The sequence below is a fragment of the Monodelphis domestica genome, chromosome 1, assembly GCF_027887165.1.
Source record: "Monodelphis domestica isolate mMonDom1 chromosome 1, mMonDom1.pri, whole genome shotgun sequence".
Lineage (NCBI taxonomy): Eukaryota > Metazoa > Chordata > Mammalia > Didelphimorphia > Didelphidae > Monodelphis > Monodelphis domestica.
Genome location: NC_077227.1, coordinates 156,868,900 through 156,893,182, shown reverse-complemented (window position 1 = coordinate 156,893,182; position 24,283 = coordinate 156,868,900). Strand labels below are relative to the sequence as shown.

Genomic DNA, 24,283 nt, shown 5'->3' with positions numbered 1-24,283 from the left:
CCTGTCTTATTGCAGGCATCTTATTGCCTACATCTCACCCCTTCACTGCCAGACAAAAAACAGTACAAAAAACTTGTTAAACTTTGACGTTTAGGTAAAACAGTGACTATGATAATGAAAATTTAAAAAGACAGTAAAATGAAGTTGAATTCTGAGTAATTGTAATGACATTTTGGCCCTAAAGCCTTCCATTTGGTGGGTAGGTGTGGTGGGAGGGTTATTGATTCAGATGGAATGCTGTATACCCTGTTAGATGTGTTCTTTGGGTCAGTTTGTTTGACTTAGCTGGTGTTCTTTTCTACAAGGAAGGACTCATTTTGGAGAGGGGAGGCTTATATCTGGAACAAAACAAAAGGCATTAATAAAACTTAAAAACCTAGATAAATTATATATGTAGTATTTCCCTGACCTAATAGTCCAGGAACTATGCTAGAAAAAGACAGAAAGTTAAAGTTGGATATTACTGGTTCTCCATGAATCCTTTCAGGCTTTTTGGGATCACAGCTTCTTTTTCTGGGTGTTCATTCTGGAAGATAGAATGAGGCTGGTGACAATGTATGACTCTGCCTCACTTAAATCCCATTTACACTTGAGTCAAGATATCACCCACAATGTCATTGGTCCTTTTTGAAACAAAAGATGAACAACACTAACTTTTCCTTTCATACTCCAGAATTTTTCTAGAAGTCAGATTCAAGCCCATTGGTTAGTTGACATATTCTATTCCCTTAACTTTTGTTTTTTTAAAACCAGGTCAACATTTGCCTGTCTTCAGTCTTGCAGCTTTCCCCCACCATTAAATTTCTCCCAAACCTTTCAAAGATTATTCACAATGGCTTAGCAAACATATTTTCTAATGCTTTCAGTACCTTGATCTGTAATTCATTTTGGTGTGGTGACATGAACTCATCAAGGGCAGCTAAATACTTTCTTACTATCCCTCCCTACTTATCTTGGATATCTCCTCCCTATTAGCTATTTTTGTTGTGTATATTTTTCCAGCCTAAAGATCATTTTCCTTAGCAGAGAAAGCAGAAGGAAAATAAGATTTGAGCAGCTCCCTTCATAGTCATCAGTTATCATCCCATGCCCAGCAGTTGTCCTATGCCTTCTTTGATCTTCCCTTTCTTCAGTATGGTTATAGAAAAACACCCCAAACTCTTTTTGCTATCCTTAGCATTCTTCACCAGCCTCAGCTATTTCTGACTTTTAGATTTCCTGACATCCTTACATAATATTTGTAAAGCTTTTAACATACCTGGCACATAGTAGGCACTTAATCCATTTAGCCTTCCTCCCATCCTCCCTCCCTCCCTCCTTTCCCAGACTCAATCTCCACAGAAGTAAGGAAAGCAGGTGTGTGCCACTATGCCTGACTCCTGGTTCTTTCAGTTTAGATAAAATGTAAGTTCCTAGAAGACGGAGATATTTTATTTTTGTCATTGTATCCTTAGTGCCCAGGACAGAGCCTAGAACACAGAAAGCACTTATTAAATGCTTAGTGATTGATTTACCTTTCTTCTTTTTTTTCTTTCTGCCCCTTTGTCCTTTACAATCCTCTTGTTCTTTTGCTTTCTGCTCCCAGGTCCTTTGATGGACTCTTCTATTTCCAGCCTTTGATTATCTCGACCATCTCCCTCCTTGATTCATACTGCTATGCCCTAGGATTTAAGCTTCAACTCTCTAAGATAAATAATTAGTTTTTTTAAAGCTTTCATTTTTGAAATAATTTTAACTTGCATTTGTGCAATTTAGCTCCCCCCTTTTATTTTCTTCCTTTTTACTTCTCTCCCCCCTCCCTCTTTATTTGATAACCAATTTACTCCAAATGGCAGCTGGCCAGCCTGGCTCAGAATAATCACAGATTGTAAAGCAGAGGCAGGAGGCAAAATCAGCTGACTTGGAACCATCTAAAAGGCAGCTCTCCATGGCTTCTCAAGCCATGCTCCCCTTGGGAAAGGACAAAAAACCAAATCGTATATACAGCCAACTCTGGATTATCTAAATGTGGATTATCCATGCTGTGGGTTATCTGTGAGTATTTAAAACTTACTGTGAGGCTGGCTTTCAGTAACAGGAAGAGAGCAGGTTGCCTTTTGAGGGGAAAAAGGGGCTAAAGCTTGTCATTTAGGTGAGATTTTGATGCTGGTTTAGTGAGACAAGATATCTTGACTGTGGGAGAAAGGGAAAGGGATCTACATTAAACTCAACAGGGAGTTCCCTAAAGGACAGGCTCAGAGATGTAGGGTGAGGATAAGGTTCCTTGTCTCAGAGCCAGCAAGTGAGTCAACTCCTTTCATCATTTGCTATGACTTGATGGCTTGTTTATCAGAACTTCCTACTCTCAGAAGACAGAGATCTGGAGTTAGGCCTTTCTCAAAGAGAAAACAAGTATAACATATACCACAGAATGAAAAAAGGCAGGTGCCCAGGTTCCTCTAGGAACCCTTGCACTTTTGAAGGTGGGAGAGGAGGGATTATGGAGAATGTTGAGCAGGAAGGGAACTTAGAAATCCTGTGATCCAACCCTTCATGAAGAAATTATTATTCTTTTTTCATCACCAACAATAACAAGTATCACCTAAATTTCCCAAGTATTCCCTCTCCCTTCCTCTTCCAGAAAGATGTTCCTTAAAGCATAAAAAAGTAAAAGCAACAGGTAAGAAAAAAATAATATTTTTTAAAAAACTTGACTTTTTATATAGAGTTCCACACCCAGAGGCCTTCACCTCTGCAGGTGAGAAAGTTGCCTTCTTACTTCTTTTGGGGGGTTGTTAAAAGTATCTATGATTTGGGAGCAGCTGGGTGGCTCAGTGGAGTGAGAGTCAGGCCTAGAGATGGGAGGTCTTGGATTTAAATCTGGCCTCGGACACTTCCCAGCTGTGTGACCCTGGGCAAGTCACTTAACCCCCAATGCCTAGCCCTTACCACTCTTCTGTCTTGGAGCCAATACACAGTATTGGCTCCAAGACAGAAGGTAAGGGTTTAAAAAAAAGTATTTATGATTTGGATGGGGGAAGGAAAGTAATACAGAGATAAACTTATAAATATAGAATTTATTAACTAGTTCTTCCTTAGTCCTCACCCTTACTGGAGTAGCTGATTCCAATAGACCTACATCTGTGGAAGACTGACTATAAATCTTCAAGGATATTCTCAGGTATAGGATAGATTGAATCCAAGTCATCCTCTTACTGACTGAATCTAAGAATAGCAATAGAAAAGCTTTCAGAGATTATTCTGGTAGATGTAATGAGATATTACCAGTATCAGTACATTGGATTGTTGCTCGTAATTTACATAATAAATCCCTACCTAGAAGATTCATGGGACCATCTGGCATACAAAGAAATGCATGCTCCACAGATAAAGGACCTAAAGTAATCATTTTAGGTTGTGATTTTGCTACTCTCTCTGGTTTTCCAGTTGTTCCTATTATTTCCATTGTACCCACAGCTCTACAATTCTTAGGAAGACTTTGCAAAACTGATTTACTGGCTCCAGTATCAACCAAAAGATCATAAATCTGGTTACCTATAGTGACAGATACATATGGTTCTGTGCTGTTTGGAGGTTGAAATGTTTCTAATACTGGTGCTAGCATAGTAAAATCAGTACAAAGCTCAGTCATTTCCTGTCCATTGTGACAAGGAAATCACTTTTAAAAGACTGATATATATTAATTTAAGGTCACCACGGAATTCAGCTATGCAATTCCTAAATGAAAACTCAAGTCAGCCGTCAACCTTTTATAGAGTTTAATTACAGACAGGAGGAAGAAAGGAATTAGAGATAGAGAGAGAGAGGGAGAGAGAAAGGGGAGAGAAGGGAATAGGGCTTAAATACCCCTTCTGTTTAGGCTGGGCCAAAAGGCCCAAGCCCTTAGATAGCTGGGGCAAAGAAAAGAGATCAGTCCCTATTACTCATGTGACCAAAATGGAGAAACAGTCTCAGAGGCCCCCACCTTCAGCTTCCTTCAGAGCAAGCTTCTCAGAGCACCTCTCCAACCACTCAGCGCCAAAACTCTCCCACCACACCTCAGTCCTCAGACCCCTCTCTCTTTCAGGAAACCATCCAAGTTCCCTCCCCTCAGTTCTCACACCTACCAATCACTGTCCATCATTTTCCCTGTGCCAATGGTGGCTCTAGCTTAACCCAGGACCGCCCAGAGGTCTGGGCTTTGCACATGTCTGTTGGAGGTCATATTCTCAAATAATTAAATTTTGATCTATGCTGCAGCCCTTCCTAAATCCTGTTAGGACTGAGTGGGGTGGAAATTGTATTTTCCAAGACCTGATTCTGTCATTCCAAGTATCTCTATTGTATCAATTCTAAAATCAATCATGACTCAAAGAAATTCCTGTTCTGTGCTTAAGCATAGGTCAAAGCCCTTTCCATTGTTCAGCAAAAGGTTTCTGTCCTAAAGTAATCTTAAGAAGGGAGGAGAAGGAACCTCCCATGCCAATGGGGTTCACATTCCAATACACTATCAGTAAGAAATTTTCCAAGTATGAAATTTCCCAATGGTGAAATTTCCAACATTTATAAGTCTAAGAAATTTTAAGGTTTATACCATCCAAGTTTACATCTGCTTGAACTACATGATATTCCCAGCATTTTATATCATTAACTCTATCATCAGCTGTTTCATTACTCCCTTTGGTCCTTATATTCTCCATTTTGGTATCATTGTTCTCATTTACAATTTCATTATCATTATCCAGTTTACATTCTTCACTATTTTCCCTTATTTTACATTCATTAGAATTTTCTACTAAATGTATATTATAGTTTCCTTTTTCTTTATAATTATTAACATTAATTACATCATTTGATTCAATTAAGTCATCTATATCTTCATTAATCTTATTACTATTACACTCATTTTCATTTACTTTCCATTCATTATCCCTTGATTTAATTACAGAACTACATTGGGGAAACCTTCATAAAGAACATGCACCTCTGATCACCCTTAACCACCTGACTATATTTAGGCCTTGCTCCAGGCTTTACCTAGTCCTGCATTGTGTTGAAATCTGGTGCTTGGGCTCCTTGGCAACAGACATTTTGGCACTTGTTCTCATTATTTCTCCTTGCATACTTATTATTCCAACCATTGTTGTTATTATTATAATTATTATTGTTGTTATTCCAATTGTTCCTATTATATCCTCCATATCTGTTCATTTGTCTTGCAAACTGGCCTCTACACCTGCATTCTTTCACAAAATGGCCAACTCTATTACAGAGGAAACAATGTTGTGGACCTGATCTCCTATCCCTTGGCTTATAGTAATTATTATTATTAGGCTTTATTGATCTCAATACAGCCACTGCCTTAACCTCTTTTATTTCACTTTCTTTAGTTTTAAGTTCTGCTTCCCTAAGCTTTCTTTTAAGATCTTCCATTTCTGTATCTCAATCTTCATATTTTCCATCATTATCCATGGTCAAATATGTTGCCTTTTGCCTAATGTCTTCCAGCTTCATTTCCTCCCAATCCGGATAGTTATTTTTAAAGAATACTTTAATTTTTGGCATGGAATTTTTTTTACAAAGACCTTTTTTATATGGGAAATTACATCCATATTAAGATATGTCTTGGCAGCCTCAGTGATACAATCTAAAAATAATGTTGGTGGTTCTGTGGGCTTTTGCTTTATTCCTTCATTTTTGACCAAGCATTTGGTCTTTTGGTATACCGGCCCATGACCATTGCTTGCTTACATTCCTTCATAACATATTGAGCTCTATCATTCATGTCCATGTCATATCTTTCTGGACAGGATACTAATAGAGGGTCTGATCTTGTCTCCTCAATGAATTTATTACGTTCCCTTTTTGTTAACAGTTCCTTCATTAATAGTGAAAAATCATAATTGGGGTCAAATATGTCTATAGCCTTTTCATCTTTTTGATTACATGACTGGGTTCATCTACAAAGGCTGGGGTTCTTTTCTTTATGGACTCCATGTGCTCTGGGGTAAATCTTTTGTGTGTCTTGACCTGGAATATTTCATTCTTTGAGACTACAGGAAGAGTTCTTAGAGGACAAAGAGTAACCATCCCTCTAGCCTCTTCTTGTTGTAATTTTAGATTTTCCTTTGCACCAGTGTTTACATTTTCCCCACACCCATATTCTGTGCTTATAAACTTATTATCTTTTATATATAGTTCCATTTCATCAAGTTGTTTTTTCTTATGTATCACCATTAGTTTGAGCTCTGAATCCTTTGTTAACCAAATCATAATCACTTTAAACCATTTACCAACGAGAAAGAATGCCAGTCTACATTTATACAAGACACAAAGACAGATACAAACTATGGGGACATGAGACAGGACAGTTTGCATTGTGATATTCATAAAAGGTTTCATCCATCTATAGTCCAATCCTACATAATAAACACTAGGGAACAACACAAACACAATATATGGGATATGCAAAATGCATTCCCACAATACCATCAAAACATCAATTACCATGCCTCCAGACATGGTTACATTTAAGGATAATACAGGTGAATAAGAGTTGTTATAATCCACTGTGAATAATTTTTACAAACAATCACTAAAAGGGAAAAACTTGAAAACAATTTTCCAATATGGCCACCTAAAGCATGTGGCAAAAGGTATTTAATTATTAAATACTTTTACCCCCTTAGCTGGAGTCTTAGAATTCCATTGGCCTCCACCCTTGGAATGTACCACGCTCAGAGTGGGGATGGAATATTCCAACCTTACCTAATTGACTTCCCTATAGAAACTTTTTCCTATAAATAAACTTAATTTTATAAGATTTCTTAATCCTGGCTAGCTCACCAAACTGTTAAAAGTATCTATAATTTGGATAGGGGAAAGGAAAGTAATACAGAGGGATAAAAATATAAATATAGACTTTATTAACAGATACGGGTAAGGTTTTGGGAACGAGGGGAAAAGGTTAGCATCTGACAATTAACCCAGTTATTAAACCCACTATCTAAATACTCTAATCTAAATACCTAAGTTTCCTAAGGGTAAGTCCAAAAGGGAACCAGATTTCTCACACACACAGAGTCCCTGTTGGTTCAGGTACAGGGATCCAGCTGAGTTCTCAATTGTCCTGAGGAAAAGAGGATTTCTCCAAGTTTTACTCTGTCCACTAGAGTGTATGGATATGTCCTCTCAATCTTGTATGGCACAATTAAAAGAGGCTGCTTGCTAGCTATCCAGGGGAGTCCAGGAGAGATCAGCTCTTCACCTTCCAGGCTTCACCTTCAGGTCCAGTGTGTCAGTTGGCAAAACTATTCCTTTGAACTCTGACAGCCCTGGGAGAATTCTGAGTCTTGAGGGCTTGTTATTCAAACTCTTTGCACCCTGCAATTTCCCTTGCTACAGGATCAAGCTTGATCATTATAATTCAGCTTCCTCATTATTGACTTTCCATTGATGTTATTGTCATTATGTTGCCATAGTGTGTGCGTGTGTGTGTGTGTGTGTGTGTGCACGTGTGTGCACGTGTGCGTGTGTGTATAGATATAGATATAGTTTCCCTGGTTCTTCTTACTTCACTTTGTATCAATTCATTTAAGTTTTTCCATGCTTCTATGTATTCCTTATACTGAGAATCAGGAGAATAGAGCAAAGGGGGCAGGTAAGTAATGAATATAGAGTGAGGAAGACCCCAGTTGGAATCCTTCCTCAGACATTTATGGTATGATCCTGTGCAAGTCATTTGACTTTTCTCAGTCTTAGTTTCCTCATCTGTCAAAAGTGGATCATAATAGCACCTACCTCCCAGGGTTGCTGTGAGAATCAAATGAGATAGTTTGTATAAAATACTTTGCAAATCTTAATGTGATTATAAGTGCTAACTTTTACTGTTATAGTCATAATTTCTTACAACATAGTAATATCCCATTACATTTGTGTACCATATCTTCTTGTTTATACATTTTCTAATTGATGAACATATATTTTGTCTCCAATTCTTTGCTGACAAAAATGTTCTTATAAATATTTTTGCCTCTTCATTTTTTAAAATAGAAAACTGAGAAAGAGAAATAGAAAACGCTGAAGAAGTGACTGGACCAATGTCAGGAAGCCTAGGAAGTGACAAAGTCTGAACTTGAACCAAGCAGATACCCAGGAGTTGGAGAGTTCTAACTCTTAGTGCACTGCCTTTAAGTGAGAGAGACAGACTGAACAGCTGATGAAGGTATACAAGGTTACTTAGACTAGGGTTGTTTCTAGATGGGGAAAAATATGCTCTTCTTTTCCTCTTTCCCTGTTAAGGCTTTGAGTTCCCTGTAACCCCTATTACATCCCTGCATTGTACCAGAACTCATTTAGTGCTTTTCTCTGGAGCATGAGTGAGATCAACCTGCCAGTGTTAAATAAACATTTTCCTGGGTAAGGTAAGGCCCAGTCAAATGTACCTTGGGTGTAAGGTCCAGGGTCAGTGCCAGAATTATGTGGCTTGAATCTACTTGTCAGTGTATTGCTTTGACTGGGAACTGTGTTTATTTCCTTCTCTGACACTCAATGTCCAGTTAACTGTTTTTGCAGCTTAGGTAACCAGGCAAGAACCACTCAATTCAACAAATACTTATTAGGTGCCCATTATGTACAGGCCACTATGCTAGGTGCTGGGGATAGAAAGAAAAACAAATAGTCTCTGCCTTGTTGAGAAAAATACAGTGTGTACACAAGGATACCTGAAAGATACCCTCTCAGGGTAAGACGGAAATTTAAAAGACATCTAAACATGAGACAATAGAATTATAGATGCAGATCTGCAAGCGACCTCAGAGTTCTGCTGTCTAACCCACTTATTTTATGACTGAGAGGTGTGAATTGCCCAAAGTCACATGTTTGGTTAGTAAGACTCTCATTCTGGTCTTCTGACTAGACCTTGACCTGGCAGTATTCATCCCACCATACAAATTACCACAGTAGTCATGATTTCCCCCTTACTATTGCTGACTTGTACTTTTTCTCTTGCCTATGGTACCCTATTCCCTTAGTTTCTGAACATCTTTCACTGTTTTAAATGTTCTTTTGACCACCCACCTTGCTCTTCCCCCCCTTCAACTGCTGAATATCTTCTGGTTCCTGGATTCACAATCTTCCTGAAAATTTTGAATGTCCTGCATGCTTTGCTCCTTGATACCAATGCCCTCTTCTTCTGCCTACTTAAACTCGGATTCACATCAGCCTCAATCATCATTTTTCATGTGTGTGTTCTTCTTCTGGCTCCTTTTCTGATCCCATGGAATCAAAGAGTTGGAATACCTTGCAGAAGTTGTCTTGTGTATTCTGTGTCTATCTAGGAATACCTTCTACATCCTCCCTGAGGAGCAATCCATCCTTTTAAGGTCTCCAGCATAAGGAGACCCACTATTCCTGAGGTTGTCTATTCATCCCAGTTTTGGAGAATTCTAATTGCTGAGGGAGTTTTTCTTCATAGACAACCTAAATCTATCTCCTCTCCAGTTCTGTTTATTGTTCCTAACTCTTCTGAGACCAAACAGAATAAGCTTTATCCTTCTTCCACAGGAAAGCCTTTTAGCTGTTTCAAGACAGTTTTCCTGTCCTTCCTACTTTTCTCTCCCAGACTGAACATTCATTGTGTGACACAATCTCTTACACTTTCAATATGCTGCCTAGATTTCTCTGGATAGGATGCAGCTTTTCAGGGTCTTGCACGCCAGAGCAGGATACTTTCTTCCTGTCCTCCAGTTTATTTTGCTCTTGACTCAGTAGGCTGATTTGCTATAATGGATGAGATTCAAGCTCACCAGGAGATGTAGCTGGTTTTCATTGTTGATTGTCTAACTCTTCCGTGTCCTTAGCAAGATCCTTGCCTGGGCTGTCACTTTGGCATAAAGTCATATTCTCATTCTCCAGCCTTCTTCCTACTCTTATGGCACTGCCAGTATTTCAGATACAAGCCTAGAGAGGAAATGGTTGTATCTAAACAAAACTGTATTTAAATTATAAAAGAAAAAAAAGTAGCTATGTAAAGCTTGCTTTAAAAGAAAGATTTTTCAGGACTTGGGCTAGATATGAAAAATTGCTCAGAATGTTAACATACATAAAATTTATGAAGCATTTCCCCCACAATAAACCTGTGAGACAGGAATAGACAATACATTCCCATCTTATAGATGAGAAAACTGAGAAGTGAATGACCCAGCTATTCTTAGCAATACAGTGATCCAAGACAATCCCAAACACTTATGATGAAAAATGTCATTTGCCTCTAGAGAAAGAATTGCTGGAATTGGGTTGCAAACCAAAACATACTGTATTTTTTTTTCTCCCTCCCTTCCATTTCAATTTCTTTCTCTGTTTCTTTCCTCCCTTCCTTTCCCTTCCCTTCCCTTCCTTTTCCTTCCCTTCCCTTCCCTTCCCTTCCCTTCCCTTCCCTTCCCTTCCCTTCCCTTCCCTGCCCTGCCCTGCCCTGCCCTGCCCTGCCCTGCCCTGCCCTGCCCTGCCCTGCCCTGCCCTGCCCTGCCCTTCCCATTTCTTTCCTTTTCCTCCCTTCCTCCCTACAAAATTACTGACACATGAAAATGTTTTCCATGATTGTACATGTAAAATCTATATCAGATTGATTATCATCTCAGGGAGGGGAAAAGGGAAGGAAAGAATCTGGAACTCAGAATTCTAAAAAAAGTTTAAAATTTTTTTTATATGTAATGTGACATGGGGGAATAAAATATTATATAAAAAGTAAAATACATGGAGAGGAGGCAGGAAAAAAGACAAGAAAACTGGGGAGTCAGAAAGATGAGATGAATATGTACAGTTATACATAAATTTGTATGGTTACCTAGTTAACACATATCAGAGCCAGGATTTGAATGCACATCTCCTGATTCCCAATCAATCAATAAACATTTTATGAAACACCTGTTATATGCTGGCTGACAGGGACACAGACCAAAATGAAATAATCCTCGCTGTCTAGAAGCTTAAAATTCTATTGGTGGAGACAGTCTGTAGCTATAAAAGTATAGCTGGAATAAATAACAATACATATGAGGTCGTTTGAGATGGGGGAAGCCTGTAGCTGGGGCAGGGCAGGGATAAGGAAAGACTTTATGTAGAAGGTAGTGCTTGAGAGGAGTCTTAAAGGAAATATAGGATTTTGATGAAGCCGAGGCAAAGGAGTATAGTCTAGGCATGGGAGATGGCAATGAAAAGACACTTAGAGGGGAAATGGAATGTCCTGTGGGAGGAACAGTAAGAAGACTGGTTGGACCATAAAGTATGGGAAGGAGAGTTATATATAATCAGGTAGGATGGGGAGGTTAGGACCAAGTCAAGAAGGACTTTAAAAGACAAATAGAGGAGTTTATATTTTCTCCTGCAGGCAGTAGGGAGCCTTTAAAGTTTATTGAGTAGAGGAGTGGCACGATCAGACTTGGGCATAAGGAAAGGTCTTGGCAGATATTCAGCACTTCTTTCTGTGCATACCAGGAATAGATTCCAGAGCAGGCCTGTGGAGTGATCTGCCCCGGAGGACTCTTTCAATTTGGTTCAACAAAAACATATTAAGCACTTGACCTCTAAGCTAGAGAAGCAGGCCAGGGGCTTATAGTGTGCTACAATTACAGGAGCATCCCAGCTTGGAAGTAGGAGAGAGTTTCAGATTCACTTATTCTTTACCCAACTTTGTGTCCACGTTGGAAGGCTGGGGAGGGAAATTAAAAGTTTCTTGTCTCCCTTTAGAGTTGACCTCTACAATCCCTCATAAGTCTTCAAGTTCCAGAAATGTTTGTGGCTGAGACAAGCAAGAGTCACCTTGAAGGGCTGAGAATTTCCTGAGACATCGATGGGGGTGGATGGGGTGGTGGTGGGGTGATGGAGTGGGTGGGGAATAGCCAGCTAGCATTCAGTTGCTTATTCTACATAAGGAAAACTCATGAGTGGTTTGCAGGTTTGACAGCAGATTGCTGGTCAGGAGGTTTGAACCCCCAGGTTTCTCTGAGTAGTTTCAGATTGACAATGTTGATCACCTGAAGTCTGTAGATATTCAGATCCCCCTTTCTTCACCCCCCACTATCTTTTCTCCTCGCCTCTGGCTCAGCTCATGCAATACTTTAACTTTGGGGTTTTTCCCTTCCTCCCTGCCCTGTGAATAATACACCAGCTGCCCAGGGGGGCTGACTCTTGCACCACTTTGCAAGCCTGTTTAAAAATCACAGTTCTGTAAACCTCTTTGAAAGGAGTGACAGGTCTTACTCCAGGATAATCATTTATAGATCAGGTGATGAGTTCCCTCTGTGTCTTAATGACACTTGTATTCTCAGGAGAACCCAGCCAGCCTCATCAGATGCTGCTGATCCACCCTCTTATGCATGTGTGTGTCTCCAGGATCAAACACCAGCCTGGCTAGCCTTGTCAGATAATGCTGATGCCTCCACTCTGAGCCTGCCCACCCTGGTCAATCAAATCCAGCCCTTTCGTCCTCATTCCCTTTCACCTTTGGCACTCATCCTGGAGTTCCTTCCTCCGAAGAATTTCTGGCTCTAGGGACTGTGAGGCTCTAGGAGTCATTACAGGGAACAGGCCTCCAGAGGTCCAAGGTACCACTAAGGTACCTTCTTTGTTTTTGTGTCACTGAAAGATATCTTTTCCTCTCATCTCTCAGTCTTCCCACTGGGTGTTTTCAAAGGTTTAGTTTATAAAGGAGGGGTTGGAAGAAGGTGTTTGATGGAAGCAGGCAATATTTTCGTGGCTTCATGGGTTTCCTGGGGTGGTGAGGAGGGAGCTTTCCCCCTCCCCAAACAGTCTTTGAGATGGAAGAGAACTCCCCCATCCTCTAGTCAAACCCCTGTCTGATCAAGAATCCTCTCTGTAATATCTCCAACTAGTGTAGGTAAAAAGAAGTCCAAAGATGGGAACTCCCCATTGGCCAAGGTACCCCATCCCACTTTTGGACAACTTAATTTTTAGAGACTTCCCCTCCCCTTTATGTCATTCCTAAATCTGTATCTCTTTCAATCCAGGCCCTTTTTTTCTGTTGCCAAACAGAACAGGTTCATAGTCATGTTTTTAGAGCTAGGAAGGACCTCACAGGACATCAAGACCAACTTCTTTTGCTTTATAGGAGAGGATATGAAGCCTAGAGAGGCTAGATGAGTTGTCCAATGGTACATATGTAGGAAGAGTTGAAGCTGGGGCTTAAACCTACATTCTCCAATCTCTCTTCAATGTGATGGCCTTTGACTACTTTGAGAGCTATCATGCTCCTCCCATTCCCATGCCCAACGTTGCCTTCCTCAAGCTGAACATTCCCAGTTGCTTTGATCTTATTATGGATGACATAGCTCTTTTTTTGGGGGGGGGGGTTAGGCAAAGGAGTCTGGATAGGTGTTCAAAAGAAGAGTTTTCTGGAGGAAACCTTTAAGTTTGGGGGCAAGTGGGTCAGTTTTATTAACCCTCAAAGGGAACTTTGTACTAAAAAAAAAATAAACCATTACTTTCTGTCTCAGTATCAATTCTAGGACAGAAGAATAGGCTAGGCAATTGGGGTTAAGTGACTTGCCCGGGATAACACCTCTAGGAAGACTCTGAGGCTACCTTTGAACCCAGGTCCTCCCAATTCCAGACCTAGCATTCTATCCACTGTGCTACCTAGCTGCTCCAATTTGTTGTGCTTCTTAAACACCTATCTATGTGTTCGGTTCTGAGAATATAGACACAAATGAGGCAATCCTGCCTTCAGGGAACTTACATTCTATTTGGAGAGACAACATGTATATATATAAATATATACCTGATATTTTGGGGAGGAAAGGCAAGCGCAGCTGGCAGAGGGGCAGAAATAGAATCCAGAGAGGCCCCAAGCAGAAAAGTGGCATTCATCCTGAGCTTTGAAAGGAACTCGAGATTCCAAGAGGAGGACGTGATGAGGGATAGCATTCCGGGTAGGGAAGACGCCTTGTGTACATGGAGATGGAATATTAAATGTGAGGAAAAACAAGAAATCCCGTTCAGCTTTACCTCCGAGTACACAATGTGGAGCAATAAGCCTCGAATGGGAGGTTAGAGCCTGGTTGTTAAGGATTTTAAATGCCAAATAGAGTAGTTTGTATTTAATTCTAGAGGTAATAGGGAACCAATGGAGTTTATTAAGCAAGGGACTGATATGGCCAGACCTGTGCTTTAGAAAAATCAATTTGGCAGCTGCATGGGGGACAGATTGGATAGAGGAGAGACTAGAGGTTGGCAGACAGGAGGCTATTGCAACAGTCCAGGTGACAGGTGATGAGGGCCTGCACTTGGAGGGTGCTGGACACAGAAGTAGAGAGGATAAAGGTAGGAGAGAGTTTGTGAAATTAGAATCAACAAATCTTGATAATTGACTGGATTTATGGGATGGATGAGAATGGATCCCTGTGGATAGCACTGAGGTTATAAACCTGCATGACTTAAAGGTTGATGATGCCCTTAACAGAAATAAAGATGTTCACACGAGGGATGTGGATTTTTTTTGAGGGGGAAAGATGAGCTTTTTTTAGTACATGTTGAATTTGAGATGCCTATAAATCATCAGTATGATATACCCAATAGGCAGTTGGGTATTTGGGACAAGAGCTAAAGAGAGAGTTGAAGGCTAGAGATATGGATCTGGAATCATCTGTATAGAAATGCTCATTGAACTCATGGGAACTGATGAGGGCACCGAGACAGAGGAGGACACAAAGGAAAGCCTTGGGATACACTTGAAATTAGGGGCCATGATATGTATGGTGATCCAGCAAAGGTGACTGAGGAGTGATTTGATAGACAGGAGGAGAACAGAGCAGTGACATGAAAACTCAGAGAGGAGAGAGTATCCAGGAGAAGAAAATGGTCCATAATGCCAAAGGTAGAAGAGAGAATGAATATTGGAAAGAAAATTGGCAATTGACATATCATTGGAGAGGGGAATTTAAGTTGAGAGATGAGCTGAAAACCCAGACTGCAAGAGGTTGAAAAGTGAACAAGAAGAGGAATTAGAGATGTAAAGGTAAACATTTTAAAAAAAATAAGAGTTCAGGTATGAGATGGAGGAGAAATATAGGATAAAAGCCTAAAGAGATGCATCAAGGGAAGGTTTTGTTTTTGTTTTTTTTTTAAGATGAGGGATACCCGAGCACATTTATAGGCAGCAGAGAAGGAACTAATGAAATGGGAGAGATTTAAGATAATATAAAAGGAATGATTTTTTGTGGGGTGGGACAATCTGCTGGAGAAGATAGGAGAAGGTGGGATTGGGATTTTGGCAAGGACAGAAGGTAATGGTAAAAAAAAAAGGATCCACTGGAGAAGGAAATGGCAAGCTGCTCTAGGATCCTTGCTAAGAAAACCCCATGGATAGTTATGGCCCATGAGGTCAGGAAGAGTTGGATATTACTGAATGAATGAACAACAAGAGTAACAATAAGAAAATGTGAATTAACTTATAAAAAGAGAATTTGGGATTAGAGAATTAAAGGTAGTATGTTAAACTGCTTAACTCTAGGATCAAGGTTGGGAAAGGAGGAAAACCAAAGCAGCAGCAAATGACTTAGGAGAGTAGTAATGGATCAAGAGCTCTGGGCTTTCAGTTTATTGGTATTAATGCCAAGGGGGTAGAAGCATGGATAATCAAAAAAACAATTTAAGGCTTTGGATTTAGAGAGTATTGTCCTCATTCATTGCCATCCATTCTTTTCTTCAATTATTCCTTCTGTTGTTAAACCAAGATTAGATCAGGAATAGTGTGAGGTAGAAGAAAGAAGATACCATTTTGAGTCATAGATTTTAGGTTCAAATCCTGCCTCAACTACTCTCTAAACACCTGGTATGAACCTCTTTGACTTCAGTTTTCTGATCTGAAAAATTAAGGGGTTGTACTAGATAACCTCTAAAATTCCAGCTCTATCTATGTCCCTAATGTAGGTGGGCACCCTGGATAATACTCTTGTGGATAATTGAGTCACCTATGTTTCCTTTTTAAAAAACTCTTATCTTCTTAGTATCAATTCTAAGACAAAAGAACTACAAGGGCTAGGCCATTGGGATTAAGTGACTTGCCCAGGGTCATATACTTAAGTATCTGAGGCCAGATTTGATATGACTCCAGGCCTGGAGCTCTATCCATTGTGCCACCTCACTGCTCCTCACCTGTATTTTCTAGTAGGTCCAGTATACAAGTTGGTGGCAGCTTGAGACAGAGGACAGGAAGGAGGGGTAAGCCACACCAGTCTCTCTCTCTCTCTCTCTCTCTCTCTCTCTCTCTCTCTCTCTCTCTCTCTCTCTCTCTCTCTCTCTCTCTATTTCTCTCTCTCTCTCTCTCTCTCTCTCATATTTAAATGGAGAGTCACAAAATGTGTCAGAGTGAGATCGTAATTAAATTGTGGACATAGTGCCAGACAACTTAACTAGAGTCCCCTCATGCTACATGTTCCTGAATTTAATTTTCCAAATAAACTCAGTGTGGCATTGATGCCCAGGGAGGATCAATAGAATGGAAATTGCTTGCAGTTTCCCCTAAAGTGTTGCAATGGATTACTGCTCTCACATTTCCCCTCCACAGTCCTTTTTCTGCCAGAGTGGGCCCGGCATTCATTCCAGGCACATACGATGTGAGGAAACGGGGGAAAAAAATGGAAACTACAAACTGTGCTCCCGAGGACACTATTGCCTGTGATGTGTAGGCTTTCAGAGGATTTCTAGATCATAAGTCATTGTGGGGAAAGTGGTTATGGTGAAGAAACATTTTCTAGGCTTTAGGGGGGAAGAGAGAGGGATGGGGGGGGGAGTTTAGAGATTGCAATGTTTTGGGAAGAGGTAGGCCCATTCTGACAAGACTGAGGAAGTTTAAGCCAAACCTCAAAATCCAAATGGCAGAATCAAATCCTTGGCTCTTGCTTTGCTGGGATGGGGGAAGCCCATTGTTGATGTCTCTCATCTGCAATCCTCAGGGAACTTTCCAGTTCTCTTGGGCTCCTTGGCAGTGGTGAGTACAGAAGGGGCATTGCAGTCACAAACAACTCTTGAAAACTCATGGCCATAGGGATGGAGAGTGATGGTGTTTCACAGATAATCCCTTAATCTTATTTAAAAAATATTGAATTTGCAAATATCAAATTTGCATTGCATGTTTTCAGTGGTCTGGAATCAGTCACTGTATTTTATATAATTATAACTTCAAATAGTATGAATTAATAGACATGGGACCATGTTGGAGAATTCATTATTTTCAGTAAGGCTGTACACTGTTAGAATCAGCTGATATGTTGGTGGCTTTTGTTGAACTGCTTTTTCTCTTTCTTTTCACAATTCTTTGTTACATGGGATGAATCTCTGATTAGGGGAAATAGGAGGAAGGCTATATTTGGAAATACAAATGATATAAAAACAATAATACACAGATTCAAAAGAGAAATACAAGCAAGTGTAAATACAATACAAGTGGTGAGTGAGGTTCTCAGAGAGGTTTCATGCAGGAGGCAGAATGTGACTTGAAATTTAAATGATGGATTTCAATAGATGAAGGGAGGGGGAAAAGACCTAGTCCTAGGAAGCAGTCCTAGGAAGCAGAGTGAGCAGAAGCATGGAAACAGGGGTATTGTAATGGAAATGATGTTTGAGTATCTGCAGCTAGGGGGCATATTGGATAGAACAGGTAATCTGTAGTCAGGAAGATCTGAATTTAAATCTAGATTTGGGCAAGTTATGAAGCCTTTCTCTGCCTCAGTTTTCTTAACTGTAAAATGGGGAGACAAAGGGCACCTAAATCAGATGAATTAATATTTGTAAAGTGGTGGGCACTTTAGTAAATACTTATTCTCTCATGCCCTCTTCTCTCCTTTTGAGAGGAGTAATAAAGTAAGAAAAGGAAGGTGGCACCAAAGCATAGAGGAACTTGAACCAAAGGCCTTTGAACTTTACTTGGTAGGCCAGAGAGAGGTATTGAAGGGTTTTGAGCAGAGGAGTAATCTGATCAGATCTATGCAGGAAGAGGATTAACAACTTTAGAGTTAAGATTAACTCCTTAAGGCCCTTGCCAGAGTCTATGAGTGTACTACAATATAGACCTTGGGAATAGAAGGGAGGAGGAAGGGGATGAGGGAGACATTGTGAAGGAAGAATTAAAAAGGACTCAGATGTGGAGAAGGGGAAGGAGAGAGGGGAAGTAGCAGCCCCTAAATTTCTGACCTGGTTGATCCCACTATGAAAGGGATAATGAAGTCAGAAAGAGAGCAGATTTTAGGAGAAAGATGGTCAACTTGGCTTTGGATATGTTGATATTGAGGTCCTGATGGAATATCCAGGTGGATGTTCTCTGCAGATTAGAGACATGATCTGGACCCCTAGAGAGACAGATTAGGATCAAAGAGAAAAAATGGAGCATCTTCTCCATAGAGATGGTAGTTGCAATTGGACAAGTGAATGAGATCAAAATGAGAGTGGATGGCCGCCACCACCACCACCAAATCACTAGCTAGGAATTGACTGGGGGGTTTTGCATTCTTATCTTTGCTTTGGACATGTTGCCAATGAGCAACAAAAGGAGTGAAATCAAGGGTCTGAAGGACTCACCTCTGGACCTTTGGGCCTTGGATATTTGGAGCTCTTTAATATGGGGATTTGTTTTGGTGAATTATGCATATTCAGTTATAAGGGTTTTGGTTTTCATTTTTTCTTTTCCAGTGTTGTTTGGGGAGTGTGGTGGCAGGCACAGCAGAGAGGTAGGAAGGAGAAATAATGAATACTTGATAATAGAAAAAATTAATTAAGAAATAATGGAAGCTCTTTCCTAGCCCAAGCAATTGTAGATGGAATATTAAGGGCAAGGATAGGCTAGGTAACCATCTACAATTGGAGATCAGGAGTTGAAAGCTTGCTCTAGGATACTTAAGCCTCTCTGTCATTTAAATCCCAACTTGTATGGTCTTTCCTTCTTTAAGCAATCCTCTCCCTTAGTTCCCCCCCCCCCCCCCACACATTACATACCACTTAAATAGATAAGAGAAATGTATTCTTTCATCTTCTATTTATGTATGTGAATCATTCTCTTGAAAATAGACCACAAGCTCCTTGAGGACAGATGTCATTGTCTCCCAGATATCGACAGATGGAGCTAAAGACGCTTCATAGAATTGACAGACTGACCACCGTTTGGAGACTTCCAGGGAGAAAAAGTTCCTGGAAATTAATTAGTGGCCAGGGACATTGGCTACCCTGAGGCTGCAGGAACTAAAGTTTTCCTTTTTTAATAGAAAAGAGTATCTGCTCCTCTGTTGATTGATTTTTCCTTCTAAATTCCTTTCTCTTTTAAAAGTTGAAGGTTTGGAATCTCTTGATGCATCTTAATGAACTCCAGTCCTTAGTCATTTGGCTTTCTTGGCTCCAGATGATTTTTCTTGAATCTCTCTGCCCTGATTTCCCAGACCTCTTACGTTTTATCACAGAACGGTGAACCCTACTTATTTTGGGGGGCTATTTTCTCTTGGTCCCCACATAGATAGCCACTTACTGGTTTATCAGCCAGGCTTAGGACAAAGAAAAAAGGTCTGTCTCACTCGTTTAGAGGCATATGGACATAAGAGAAGACAGTTTGGGCTTTGGTTGAGAGAGGCCTCTTTTACCATAGGGATGTTGGGGGGAAGGTAAAAAGGTTTTTCAGAAGCAGAGCTTATCCATGAAGAGTGACTTAGAATATCCTAGAGGTAAGAAAATTGAAGGTATTGCCACTGCTGATTTGCAACAGAGATCATGTGGGCTAGGAGGCTAGTTTCCCATTGAATTCAGACTGAATTACCCCCAAGGGGTCAAGTTTAGGAGTTTAGACTGGGAAAAGATGTAGTTTTATACAAACAATAGAAAGAAGCATTTATCTGAATCCCTGGTCTCCAACTTTGTTTTTTATTATGCCCCCTATCAGAAATAGATTTTCCCCCCTTGATGAATGTGAAGGAGAGAAATGTGAAGAGCAAGAGACCCTTGCATAGCTGCTGATGTGGATGGCAAAATCATTCTGGAAAGTAGGAAGGCTGAGAGCTTGCAGGCAAGAGGGAGAGAGAAGTTAGAATAGAGTTGGGCTGTGATGGGTAAGGAGTTGCTGTGGTTGGGTTGTGATGGAGACAAAGCTCATTAGAGCTAACTTAGGTCATCTTTCCACCCTTTGAATGGCTGATCACAAAACCCTTGGGAGCTCCCTACTCCAAATTTGGAGATGACTGATCTGGTGAAAAAGTGAAAAAAAAACCCTCATACTAGTTATTTTCTTTAAAAAGGTTATTTGTGGGGTCAGCTGGGTGACTTAGTGAATTGAGAGCCAGACCCAGAGATGGGAGGTCCTGAGTTCAAATGTGGCCACAGACACTTCCTAGCTGTGTGACCCTGGGCAAGTCACTTAGCCCCCATTGCTTAGCCCTTACCACTCTTCTGCCTTGGGACCAATGCACAGAAGATAGAAGGTAAAGGTTTTTAAAAAAAAAGGCTGATTTGTGCTTAAAGGGGGTAACTGTATCAAAGTCTTCTGATGATTTGATTTAACCAATAATTGTTCTTCATCTTTTCATTGCCTATAGAGACTAAGAGCCCCACACATGTCCAACAGAGAGAACCCCATTTCTGGACAGACTCAGAAGGAAAAGTGCTTTCTGAATCTGGGGTGCCAATAGGCAGGAAGGGTCTATGTGTTGCATTTGGGTTCTTGTGTTATTTACAATGCTTCATGGAGGTGAATCGGAAAAACAAAAACACAGCTGTTGCTAATTTAAAATGTAACATCCCCCCAAACCGGAGGAGAGGAGTTATTGAATATGTGACATAAAAGGAGAACGATTGCTGTGCATATTAAGCAGGGGGAAGAGTGATTGCTGAATACATGATGTAAAAGGAGATAGTCTACACAAAATTAAATACAAAAATTCAGTGGAAAATAATTATTGTCCATACATTATAGGCTTGACATATGGCAAGTTCTCTCCTTCTAAAAGCCTTGTGTAATTTCTGCATGACCCATTTAGCTGTCGGTTCCTCCTACTCCTCTGAACGCTGACTCTTCTACATAGTTAGAAATGCTTATATCTTTTCTTGGTTTTTAGCCCATTGGAGGAACTGCTCCCCAACATCGATGTGATTCCTTTCTGGAAAGGCCGGCTCCCTAGGAGAATCCCAGGGCGATTCTGAGATTTGTGTGCTCGTGACAGCAGCAAAACGCAAACAAACACCACTGTCCCAGGCTTTAGGCCCCCGTGGCGGATCTCTCAAACTCTCCTGTTCCCGAGTTCTTGGGAGAGGATCCGAGATAAAGATATAGAATGGACCTCGGTGGCATCCGCTTCAACCCCGTTGTTTTACAGAAAACCAGGAGCCATCAAGATGGTGATTCATCCAAACCTCAGAGGTAGAATTTGAACACAAGATTTCTGACTCCAGAACTAGCTCTTTTCTCTCTATAAAACCCTGCATCCCAGGCCAGTGCATCTGAGCAATATACACTAGAAGGGAATAGAAGAAGGTGGTGGATTTTTCTTTTTGGGGTGAATGTTTGATCCTTGCCCTCAGCATGATTTGTCTAAGAGCTCACCCTGGCTGAATTATGAGCTGGGGAATTGCTTATTAGTGGGATTGTATTGTTTTCTTCTTTCCCGTAAGGAGTGGCAGAACCCTGAAGCTGCATCCCCGAGCCAGAATAGAACCTAAATGTTCTGCTTCCTAGTCCCATCCTTTGTCTTCAGAAATCACAGAGGTACGTTTGACAAGCCAAGGCCTTCCATTTTCATTGAGGCCTAGAGAGTAAAGTCCCTTGTCCAGGGTCACAGAGCTGGTCAATGATAGAATCAAGTCTAGGCTCTCCACTTTGTCCAGTGAGACTGCTGCTCTCTCTCCATTTTGGATTCTTCTTCTGGCAGCTAGGTGGTGCAGTGTGCCCAGAATGCTGGGTCTGGAGTCTGCAGACTCGTCTTCATGAGTTCAAATCTGACCTCAGACATTTATTATCTAGGCGACCCAATCCTATTTGCCTCAGTTTCCTCATTTGTAAAATGAGCTGGAGAAGTAAATGGCAAGTCACTCCTGTAACTTTCCCAAGAAAACCCCAAATAGGGTCATGAAGAATCAGACATAACTGAATAACAACAGAACAACAATACAGTCTTGTTTATCCTCTAAGTATATGCTCCATCTCTCTGTGGGGAACCACCCATTACCCTCTTCTATCTTTGGCCTTATCTTTTTAGGTATTTTTAAAAAAACCTTCACCTTTTGTCTTGGAATCAATATTGGGTATTAGCTCCAATGCAGAAGAGAGGTAAGGGCTAGGCGATGGGGTGACCTGCCCAGGTTACACAGCTGGGAAGTGTCTGAGGTCAGATTTGAACCCAAGACCTCCTGTCTGTAGGCCTGGCTCTCAATCCACTGAGCCACTTACCTGGCCCTGGGCTTTTCTTGCTCATTGGAAAGCTTATGTAACAGGAATTTCCACCCTCTCTCTCAAGGTAGTAAATTAAATGGAATTTGATGATGATTTTCCCCTTTAGGACCAGAAAGGTTCTTGTCCTTGGTTTTCTGGCTTTCACTCTATAATTCAGACCAAACCAGAGTGAGGTACCCAGAATAGACTACAAAGCTGAGGCCAACTGGCTTGTCACTAAGTGGCACGAGGAGAGCTGCTGCGGATTCTGTCTCTGTCTCAGCCTAATGTCAGGGAGAGGGAGCATGTCCTGAAGGCCTTTGAGGAAGCCCAAGTTCTAGGGTGTTGATTTTTGCATTTAATGAATAACTTTGGAGGAGGGGCACCAGGCTTCCCTGAGAGAGAAAGGAAGGTTGGCTGATGATTGAAAGGAAGATTGAAGCCTGTTCATCCTGCCTGGGCCACATTACAGGTTCTGACAGCGAATTGACTGAAGGTTCTCTCTTGGGGAAGAAAGAACATTAAGACTAGCATGAGTTGTCCCTTCTTATGTGAGGGGGGGAGATCACGTTGGAGCCCTTTTCTTTTAATTTTTTTTGATCCTCTTTAATTTTTATATACTGGATAGACAATTTCCCTCTCCTTCCTTTTACCACAAACAATGGGTACTCCCTTATAACAAAGAAAAATCATTAAGAAAAAGCAAGTGATGCAATGATGAATTCATATAGTATAAGAAATATTATATATCTATAGTCCCCCCTTTCCTCTCTATAACTGAGTTGAAGGAAGTATATTACATGGGCTCACTGATCGTATGGGATCATAGATCCAGAGCTCGGAGAGGTCTTAGAGGCCATCTAGTGTAACCCTCTTATTTTTCGGATGAGGTAACTGAGGCTAAGGGAGAATAAATGACTTGCCTAAGGTGATATTACCTAGGTGTTCAGGCATCATATGCAGAATTTGAACCCTTGTCTTCTGACTCAAGAGTCAGTGCTTCTTAATTATCCATTCTTGAGGCCAAGATTGATCATTTTAAATTCCCAGTTTGACTTTTATATAATCTATAATGTTAGTTATTGGTATATTATTCACTCAGTTCTGCTTTCTTTATTCTGCATCAGTTCATACAAATCTTTCTATGTTTCTGAGTTCCTCATTCTTCTTTCTTTCATTTATTTTAAACCCTTACCTTCCATCTTAGAATCAATACTGTGTATTGGCTCCAAGGCAGAAGAGTGGTGAGGGCTGGGCAATGGGGGTCAAGTGACTTGCCCAGGGCCACACAGCTGGGAAGTGTCTGAGGCCAGATTTGAACCTACGATCTCCTGTCTCTAGGCCTGGCAGTCAATCCACTGAGCCACCCAGCTGTCCTCTCTCATTCTTCTTTCTGGTGGTATTATAATATTTCATCATATTCATATGCCATGGTCTATTCAGCTGTACCTCAATGAACGGGTACTCACTTTGTTTCCAGTTTTTTTCCTCTACCTCCCTTATTAAAATTTATTTTTTATTTGTAGGTGTGCTTTGGATTTTTAAAAAACCCCTTATCTTCTGTCTTTGTATGAAATCCAAGAAAGAAGAGCTGCAAGGGCTAGGCAATTGGGGTTGAATGACTTACCCAGCGTCACAAAGCTAGAAAGTGTCTGAGGCCAGGCTTGAACCCAGGTCCTCCCAACTTCAGGCCTGGTGCTCTATCCACTTTGCTACCTAGCTGCTCCTTGGATTTTTTTTAAGGGGCCATTTCTCTGAATTCCCTACTGTTGCTGGGTCTGTACTTTTGATGTGGTGCCAAGAAAAGGGATTTAGGTCTCATGTCTGGCTGATCTAGCCCTTGACTAGTGGCAGTGAAAGCTCTGGGACTATTTTATTGATTAGTTTTTG

General features: G+C 40.8%; 1 protein-coding gene across 5 annotated transcripts in view; it reads left to right on the top strand.

Moving 5' to 3' along the window:
• Positions 1 to 24,283, top strand: part of MEGF11 (multiple EGF like domains 11) — a 489,358-nt gene that overhangs the window by 67,063 nt on the left and 398,012 nt on the right. The window contains exon 2 of one of the 5 annotated variants that reach the window (XM_056808678.1): positions 21,084 to 21,385. The exons of the other annotated variants lie outside the window; for them this stretch is intronic. Coding sequence (XP_056664656.1) covers positions 21,361 to 21,385 — 25 coding nt within the window. The 5' untranslated portion in view covers positions 21,084 to 21,360. The remainder of the gene's footprint in view (positions 1 to 21,083; positions 21,386 to 24,283) is intronic. 5 annotated transcript variants of the gene reach the window in all.